This window comes from Condylura cristata, unplaced genomic scaffold, assembly GCF_000260355.1.
Source record: "Condylura cristata isolate star-nosed mole 26May11 unplaced genomic scaffold, ConCri1.0 scaffold00018, whole genome shotgun sequence".
NCBI lineage: Eukaryota > Metazoa > Chordata > Mammalia > Eulipotyphla > Talpidae > Condylura > Condylura cristata.
Genome location: NW_004567119.1, coordinates 4846474 through 4856064, shown reverse-complemented (window position 1 = coordinate 4856064; position 9591 = coordinate 4846474). Strand labels below are relative to the sequence as shown.

At 51.0% G+C, this 9591-nt stretch overlaps 1 protein-coding gene across 1 annotated transcript in view; it reads left to right on the top strand.

The window, feature by feature from the left end:
- Positions 1-9591, top strand: part of CLGN (calmegin) — a 24498-nt gene that overhangs the window by 5517 nt on the left and 9390 nt on the right. The window contains exons 2-8 of the mRNA XM_004685292.2: positions 1801-1956; positions 3610-3683; positions 4365-4423; positions 4753-4894; positions 7270-7351; positions 8542-8734; positions 9142-9331. Of these exons, the coding sequence (XP_004685349.1) occupies positions 1810-1956; positions 3610-3683; positions 4365-4423; positions 4753-4894; positions 7270-7351; positions 8542-8734; positions 9142-9331 (887 nt within the window). The 5' untranslated portion in view covers positions 1801-1809. The remainder of the gene's footprint in view (positions 1-1800; positions 1957-3609; positions 3684-4364; positions 4424-4752; positions 4895-7269; positions 7352-8541; positions 8735-9141; positions 9332-9591) is intronic.

The following is a 9591-nucleotide window of genomic DNA, read 5'->3' as shown; positions in this document are numbered from 1 at the left end:
GGGGCTGCGTGAGACTCGGTGCTCGCGGCCGCCGCTGCCTGCGTTTCTCCTTTACGCAGCGGGAGTTGAGCCCCGGAGCCCGCTGCTGCGAGATGTGCGCACAGAGGGCTCCCGAGCCTGCAGGCCTGAGCCTTCCCAGGTACTGACGTGACCCACGTGTATCCGTCCCGGTGCCCAAAACTGAAAACTAGCCACAGGCCCTCGGTGACCGCCATGCTGGCCTCTGCCCCCCGCCGCTGCCTCCCACCGCCGTGATGACTCACGTGTCGAGCCTTGTAGCAGGTGACAGCAAGTGACATTTTTGTGTTGTCTTTGTCCACCAAGGTGGCAGCATCACGCACCTTTCATGTACACTTCAGCTTTGGTGGGCCGAGGGGGTTTCTTTTAACAGGCTCCTGGGCCCACACACGCTTGCCGCTTCCATCTCCAAGTGTGTTCTGATCCATTAACTACGGAAAATGCCTTTCTGGTCTGTGTTGTTAAAAACAGCTCTACTGCTGCATCCACTTACACCACCGAGTTCCTCAGCTCCAGGCATGGTTCTGTGGCTTTAACAGATCGACAGCGTGGTGTCCCGTCACCTGGCCCAAGTCGAGACCTTTGCACCAGCCCAAAAGGAGCCGCGTGCTGTCGGCCCTTCCCCCACTCCTTTTCCTGACCCGTCGCTACCTACTTTCCAATTTGGGGGATTTGCCTGTTTCTTCTAGATGGGATGATACTACAGGTGGCCTCTGAGTGGTCAGCTGCCCTCACTCACGCAGCTCCTTGGAGATGCAGCCCCCAGGCCCGGCCTCTCGCAGCTGAGTGCCCTGTCCACGCGCTGCTGACCCCCTCAGCAGTCGGCGGGCCGTGGGGAATCGTGTTTGCTTACACACTCACTTCCACGTGCGCGTGGACACTTGCATTCACGTCTGGGGGTGCCTAGGAGTGGACATTTTAATTCTGCAGACTTGCCGCGCCGGCTCCACGCTGACGCACCACTGCGCAGTGAGGGCCCCGGCACCCCGCGCCCAGCCTGTCAGCGTCCCCGTCGGCCAAGCGCGGCAGGCGGTGGGGCAGGGCGTCCTGCCCTGAGGTCAGTGGGAAGCAGACCCGTTGGCCTGTAGATGTGTCTTCGAGGACCTAAGGGTTCTAGGGCTTTACTTTTGAAAACTAATTCTTCATTTTGGTGGTAATTTTGAAAAATATCTGTAACTACCGTCCGGGCCTTTGGATGGCCAGGGCCACGCCAGCTCGGGGTTAGAAGCTCGCTGGCACCAAGAGACGCCCTTGATTCTAACGTGCCGTGGAGAGGGTGCACCCGCCCAGAGCAGGCCGGAGGGAGCAGGCCGCGCTGGCCGCGCTGCGGGAGCTGACCGGAAGGGCTCCCCACGGCAGCACCTGGCCCTGCCGCTCCTCCCCGCCCGCTTTCTTGTGAGCTGTGACTTGGCCTCCGCCGGAGATGATGAGAGGGCTTTGGGAACGAGCCTGCTCCGTGGTTGTTTGGCGCTTGCAGGTGAGTGTACGCAGGTTTTATGAAAGTCCTGCACGTAATGGGCCTGGTAGTGGACAAGGGACACAGTCGTGGAAAAGTGGCCTCTGTGGCATTTCGGAGTCCGTCCTCCTGCCGGCGCTGCCCGAGTCTGAGGCCTGGGGCGGTGGAGCTCGGCCTTTCTCCTGTCCGAAGCGCACGGAGCGGTTTTGCTGGGGAGGTCACACAGCTTGGCGGCAGCTCCTGCAGGATACCGGAACCTTCCGGAGATGCTGTCGTGCCCCAGGCCTCGCCGCGCTTTTCTCAGCCATCTTATTTCCACTTCACAGACAGTCACCATGCGTTTCCCCGGCCCTTGGCTGTGTCTGGGTCTTCTGTGCATCTCGGTCAATGCAGACTCTGTGGATGACGGTGCTGAGACGGTGGAAGACTTTGGCGAGAGCTCGGAGGAGGTTGATGTGAAGGAAGGAGAACTCGCCCCAGAGGTGAGGCTGCGGGGACTGCGCGCCCTGCGCCCCCTTCGCTGGGCGTGGGCCCTCCGTGGGGCCCTCCGTGGGGCCCAGGCCTGGCGGGCGACCCTCAGTCTTACACAGGTGGGAACCAGCGCTGCCTGGGTAAATGCAGAGCAGGCAGAGGCTGCAGTAGTTGTGACAGCCTCCACTTCTGGGCGGGTGGGAGAGCCGCCTTCCGGCCGGGGAGGGCAACACCCGCTCGGCGGGTTCCGGTCTGACTTCTGGCGCTGTGGGGAGAATGGGACCGTGGGCGGGGGGCCGCTGGGGGGCCCGGCCGCGGCCCCGTAGTGGGAACGTGTGCTTGAAGGAATGTCCGCGAATCGTGAAACCCTCGGGATTGCTTTCAGGAATAGTTTGGCTGTGAGAAGCACCCTGTATGGTGGTGGCGCTTAGTGTTGGAGGCGTCTTGGCCTCCACCCCCGCCGCGTAGAGCCCTTGTGGCCTTTAATCCCACAGGGATACTTCCTTTGGGGCCAAATCCTCTGAGCTGGGAAAGTGGCGCAGGGCTGGGGTGGCAGAGACAGCCCCTCAGCTGCTAGCAGGGTGCCCCCAGGGGAGCTGCTGCCCGGGCCCTGCATTTGCCTTTGTGGTGGTTTGAAAGTTGGTCAGCGGGAGCAGTCCTAGGAGTGGACAGAGCGCCCCCAGGGGCCAGCGCCTGAAGGGGTGGCGGTGGGAGGACCCGCCCCGCCCGCCTGCTGCTGCCACCCACTGCCAGAGCAGGGAGGGACCAGGAATCCGCCCGCAGCTTGGGGCCATCAGCTGGAGCTGGTGTGATTGCTAACTTTCCTCCCTGAAAGAGGGAATGCCGGGCCAGGGCAGGGGCGGGGGAGCGAGATCAGGAAAGACGGCTGCCTCCCTTCCCCAGACGAGGCTTGTCCTGCCGCTCAGACCTCCGGCTGACTTCTGTTGCTTGAGGCAAAATTTTGCGGTTTTATCATCCACCAACCTGCCTTTGGACAGTCGGTCACTAAGCTGGTTCTCATCACTGAGCTCCGCTGTGAGCTCCCGTAACTGAGAGCGTAAGCTGCGGGCCAGGCAACCTGATTCACACACAGCTGTGTGACTGGGGGCGACGCGGCTTTGCCTGCCTCCCGCCGCCCCTGTGTCCGTGTTGGGGTGTCAGCTGAACAGAGCCTCGGGCTCAGCACCACCAGGCACCTCTTCACTGTCGGCGCGGCAGCCGTGGCAGCGAAGCAGGCTGAGGGGCCTCACCTGGGGGTTCGTCTTGCCTGTGTCCCAAAGCAATCTCCTCCTCCTCTGTTCTGTGGTGGTAAAATGTACGGATTAATTTTAAACTAGCGTATGTGCTTATAAGATTTTTTTGTCTCACCTGCTGTTAGATCATGCTATTTTACTTGTGATGACCTTTACCCCCCAACACTGCCACCTGTTAAAGGCGCTCAAGGCCCCGTCAGGGCTGGTCTGTCTCTGCACCAGGCCTTCTCCCCATCTGTGTGGTTCTTTGCTTTTTTGTATGTTGGCACGGGGACGCCACGTGGCGTCAGCGGCCTCGCCCTCGAGCCGTGTGCTCGTGTGTACTTTGCATACTAGGTTCTGACCTAGTGAGGTTATTTAACATACTTCTAGAGATGAATAACTTTAGATGTCTAAAAATCTGTTTTCTAGATAAAGTATAAGACACCTCAACCTATAGGAGAAGTATATTTTACAGAAACTTTTGATAATGGAAGACTGGCTGGGTGAGTATCATTGAAAGGAAGGTTTCCCTTGACTTGGAGAGCTTTTGAAGTTACTGGTAACTGGCTCATGAAAATTGCCTCTACAGCAGAACTATCCGAAGTGTAAACGCCTTCACCTGACAGTGTTAATCAGTACCTCACCCTGTGTTAATCCATAGAAATGTTTAAATTGAACAATTATTTATTTATGAAAATATACAAATGAATTACGCATAGAAAGTGAAAACGTCACACTCTTCCATTCTTTAGGGCAATCATTACTAATTTCAAATGACAAAAATGTTCTGCTCTAAATAGTGATAAAAAGCATCAGGACAGTTATTACTTACTGATTACATATGCCAGACGCTGTCCTAGGTGACCGGCATCACCTTTGCTGCGTTTTCAGGGGAGGAAATGGAGGCTTGGTGGAACATCTTGTCTGTGACTGTACATCTCGTAAACTGCAGATTCTCAATTTGATTGAACTGCAGCTTTTCAGGATTAAGTATAGCTATCCTTATCAGCCTCTAAATGTTCATTTATGTTTGAATAAAACGTTACTGCTGGGTTACCTTCTGTTGTGTAACGAATATACATTTATAAAGCTGTTCCCATAAGGATCGAGTATAGCTATATAAATCTGTATAATAAATGCTGCTTTTTTTTTAATGGTATGCATTTTCTTTGCCTTATTTGTAGGTGGGTCTTATCCAAAGCAAAGAAAGATGATACAGATGAGGAGATTTCTATATATGATGGTAAAAAATTAGTTTAAGTCTATGCTGTAGTCAGTATGGCCCCTTTGACTAGTTTTGAGATGGCATTTCTGTTAAATATCTGTGTGGGGCCGAGGCTACACCCTCCTTCACAGTGGGAGACTCGGTTTTTATCTTGTTTCCAGTATTTTTGGGGGCCCCAGTATTACGGGGTCACTCAGCCTGATGCCTCTGCCAGGTCTTCTGACTGCAGTGCTGAGCTTCCCATGCTTAGTCTTTCACTTTTCCTGAAGCAGAACGATAAATTCTGCTGATAAGTCCTAAGCCAGTCTTTGCCGCTTTAGTTTGATGTGCATTGTCTTTTAATTTAGGAAGATGGGAAATAGAAGAACTGAGAGAGAACCACGTGCCGGGTGACCGGGGGCTGGTGCTCAAGTCCAGAGCGAAGCACCATGCCATCTCCGCTGTCCTGGCCAAGCCCTTCGTCTTTGCTGATAAGCCTCTGATAGTCCAGTAAGTGGGTGGCGCTGAACACTTTCTCTGAAACTCAGGGGCGCTTTACTTACCTGCCGTTTGAATGTAAGTTGGCTTCGGATGACGGGTGTCAAGTCCGGCTTCTCCTCTTCAGAGGCTCTGACTGAAGTGCACATGCATGTCTGTGCTTAAGCAGCCTGAGATTTTGAGTAAAAAGCAAGTAAATTAAAAGTTAGGTCATCTATAATACATGAAATGCTGCCATTAGACTGCAGTCTGTGCTGAAATCACTTTTATTTTAACTCTTAAAGTTGTCTGCTGTCAAGAGGCTCTATACCCAGAGCAGCATGTAAGCCAGCAGCATGTAAGCCTAAAAGACTAGTAAATCATGAAACTGTGTTTCCTGCAAAAGCAAGTACCAAGGAGAATTGAATAGCAGTCTCGGAGAGCCTTGCAAACAGTTCAGAGGCACGTGGACACTTCTCTGACTATCGATAAGGAAATACTAAATACTACCAGTGCTGTTTATGAGTGACCTTTTCCAAACTGCATGAATGTTAATTCCCACTGTGTTGTCATACAAGTTTGAGAAACTAAGTCTACGCTAATCTTAGACCTGAGGAGGGATGTTCACCCATTAAAGACTCTGAGAGGTAACTTCTGTGTTGTGGTGCCCAGACACTTGTGCCCACAGTTCTTCCCCTGACAGAATCCCTGCCTCATGGAAGGGCTGGGGGTGGTCTTGGACACGGTGCGCAACCTCCGCCTACGGCCTCATTTTCCCTGAGTCTCAAACTTAGCAGCAGGGAAACTACCGTGCTGTTTCCCCGATCCTCGAACCCCATGTGAACTGTTCTCCCGGAACACAGGCTAGTGATTTGAACCCTCTGCGTGGACAGCGGGTCTCAGGCTCCGTGGCTGAGCCTGCGGGCAGGAAGGCTGGGCTCACAGTTCCCGGGATGTCAGAGAACGGCTCTTCTAGCCCTCCTTGCCTTTTGCACCTTAGCTCATCTCTAGTAAAGTTCTCTTTTGTTTTACCTAAAATAGTATCTACCACTAGTCACATCCTGCAGCATTTCTCTGACTTTATAGTCATCAAAGACATCTCCACGAAGCTGTCTTTGCCAGCTGTTGCTTAAAATAAAAAATCAGTAAGATTTTGAGGACACACTGCCCTTTATTTTGAAAATGAAAAAGAACGAGACAAAACCTTTCTTCTCGTCATAACAGAAGTCACCTTGTTGGGCATTTACCTGCCCGACATGCGTGATGCCCTCAGCACCCTGGGCTGCGGGCTCAGGTGGGTGTGGCCCGGTCACAGGCAGGCGGGGCCTGCGAGCTCAGCCCCGACAGGCGTGGCCGGGTGGGCACGAGGACCCGTCTCCGGCCGCTGACTCCCAAGTTCACTGTGCGGCCTCTTCTGCAGACACCTCTAGAAACTGAGCAGAGTAGGAGCTGGAGTGGGGGTCTCCCACCAGCCAGCGAAATCTCGGAGGTACCACTTAACACTTTACTGAACTTACGCTGTTCTTTCGATACCAAATATAGTCACTCACTGGGTTTGGGCTGTTTTGTGTGCTATTTTATATTTTTGTTGTCACTACCGTTTCCTACAAGATTTTAAACTACAGTACATTACTCAGATTGCCGACCTGTTCCTATTACTTCTCCAGTTTCGGTCCCCTTTAATTCATTGACTTTGGTAGCCATTTCTTCCATCAGTTTCAGTCACATGCAATCCATCCATTTACTAATCTCTTCTGCTGTTGTGAGCAAGCCTCTGTCTCATTGCACAACAGGAGTATTTCTTTAACTGAGAAAAGAAAAGAGCCACAAAGTTGCGCTGAAAATCATGCAGCGTGGAGGGCCAGGCGACTCCCTTCCAGCTGTTTGCTGTCTCTCGCGATGGAGGTTATGAGATCTCCTGGCTGGAGATATTTAGACTCACATCTGTTTACCATGTTTTAGGGGTAGTTCAGCCAAGCGGCAAACTAGCAGTGAACTCAGTAAGCTCATCAGCAGTTCCTAGAAGATCTGGTGCTGCAGCTTCTGGCCTCACAGTCTGTGTTTGTTTTTATTTCCCAGAGACTGTGCCTGGCGCTACCTTATCTGAATGTCGCACTTCCGCTAGCAGTTTTATTCAGTGTGTCTCATTCTGAATTCAACTGTTGATGAAAAATTTATTCCGACAACTGGTTGATTTCTCTCTTGCCGATTATAATCCTATTTTTAATGTCTTAAGGAGTTGCAACAGGAAGCATTTCTGCTTAGATTCCCCGTATGCTTTATATGAGTTTCTGGTAATGTCAAACGTTTGTGTTTAAATGAATTGAGAGTATAACGTTAGATTTTGAAGAACGATCAATCAGTAACTTTTATTTATCAGCAGTGTGATTCTTTTTCCCTTCATTTAGATATGAAGTAAATTTTCAAGATGGTATTGATTGTGGAGGTGCATACATTAAACTCCTAGCAGACACTGATGGTTTGAATCTGGTATGATATTTTCATGTTTAAGAAAACCTTATTAAAGTTAAGTGTATATTTAAAGAGTATTTGATAAACTTGAAACTTTTATTTGCAACTGAAATCGAAAAGAACTTTGAAAATCTTTATCCAGGGTGAGTCTCTGGCTTTGCAGCGGTCCTCAGGTCCACTTCACAGGGGACAGGTTGGTTTTGTCATCTTGAGCAACATTAGACAACTTTATTTACTTAACATGTCTGTAAAGAAAAAGTAATGTGCTTATAAATGTCCTTGAAAGGTCAACTTAATGCCCTTCACCAAACAAGGACTTTATGATTGCTCAGGGAAGTAAGAGAGCCAAGCGGGAAAGCCGTGGCCAGTCCCACGTGGGCAGCGCGACAGACAGCCGGGTCAGAATGTCCTTGCCGATGATGCAGCTTTAAGGTTGTGCCAGCACCCTCTGAAGATGGGGAGGCCTCTCGCTTTCTCTGTGGGCGGCCCTTCAGGGTGTCTGCCCTAACAGAAGGGGGTGAGCTCCCCTGCTGGCTGGGTTGGCCGGGGTCCCTGTGGGTCCCCCACCTGCTATTACAAGGAGCAGGCAATAGGGAGCCCCCCGGGAGGTGTGCGTTGAAGCTCGTTTTATAACGACAGTGCTAAAAATCTAATGCTGAGTATTTTTCTAAGCACTTTGGCGAACTCAGAGAAACTTTGTAAGGTAGGTACTGGTACTGTCTGGATTTTAGAGGTGACCAAACGGAACTATAGGCAGGCTAAGAAGTCAGTTCTGGGCCCCAGGCAGTTAGAGCACCCTGTCTGCCGCCTGCCTGCCCCGCTGCCCCTGTGCTTCCCGTAGGGAGGAGTGAGGCTCAGCTGCTGGAGCAGGAGCGCCCAGCCTTGCTGGAGCGAAGCGCAGCCCTGGGCTCAGGCCCAAGGAAGCACCTCGGCTACCTCAGTGCCCACCCTCACTTGCATGAAGTGAGGAGGCTTGGGTAGTGGGCGGGTTCTGGCTTCTCCCCGACATGGTCAGGGAGCAAGGCGTGTGTGCTTTAAGATGTATGTGAACAGGATTTGTCCTTCTCTGGGTCTGTGGTTATCACGTGTGTCAAGGGACTCCGAGCCAGCGTTTAGTCACTGCTGTAGACGCTGCCCAGTTGGAGAGAATAGAGCAGCTCTCTAAGTTACAGTTCTGGGCTAATCCCATCACTCATCTCTCTTTGAAGGAAAACTTTCATGATAAAACATCTTATACCATTATGTTTGGACCAGATAAATGTGGCGAAGATTATAAACTTCACTTTATCTTCAGACATAAACATCCCAAAACTGGAGTTTTTGAAGAGAAACACGCCAAGCCTCCCGATGTAGATCTTAAAAAGTTCTTTACAGACAGAAAGACTCATCTTTACACCCTTGGTAGGTCCTCTTAATTCTTCTGTTCGAACGTATCAGGGGCCTGATGTTTTCAGGGCGGGTACTCGGGCAGGAACAAACATGGATTATTTGTGGTGTACCTGTAACTTTTTAAATTTGAGATTGTTCCCAAAATTAAAGTACTGAAGAAGATTGTATTTTGTAACTATAAAAAGTGCGCTGGTGGGTTGTATGAGTCCCAGACTTAGCTGTTGAGTGTTTTTTGAGATGTAATGGACCATCTTACTAAGTTGTCCTTACAGTTACCCTATTTTGACTTAACACACTGGTTGATTCCTCCTTCTGGCTGAGATGCTATTTTCCCATGAAGCTTAGGGTAGTTTGATTATTTAAAGATTACCTTTAAAATAATCTAGCAATATGATAAGTATTTTCGAATTGGTTTTCAGTATTGAATCCAGATGACACGTTTGAAGTATTGATTGATCAAATCGTTGTCAACAAAGGAAGCCTGCTAGAGGATGTGGCCCCTCCCATCAACCCTCCCAAAGAAATTGAGGATCCCAGTGACAAGAAGCCTGATGACTGGGACGAGAGAGCAAGAATCCCGGATCCTGCTGCGGTCAAACCAGAGGACTGGTAAGGAGGGCTCAGTCCTGTGCAGCCTCTCCCGGCGTCACTAAATGATGCGACCTAACACACCAGTGACTTCAGTGGCCATTTAGCCACTGCACGTAGCCTTTTAAGCACTTTTTTACTTTTAGGTGAGACTCTTTCCTCAAGTGGATTTGGTCTTCCCGCCTTTTAGTTATCTTAGTCCATTTAATCAGCATTTGGATTGTGTTGCCTTTTCAGTAGTGGTGGCGGGGGGCGGGGGGGGGGGCGGGCAGACACCCATG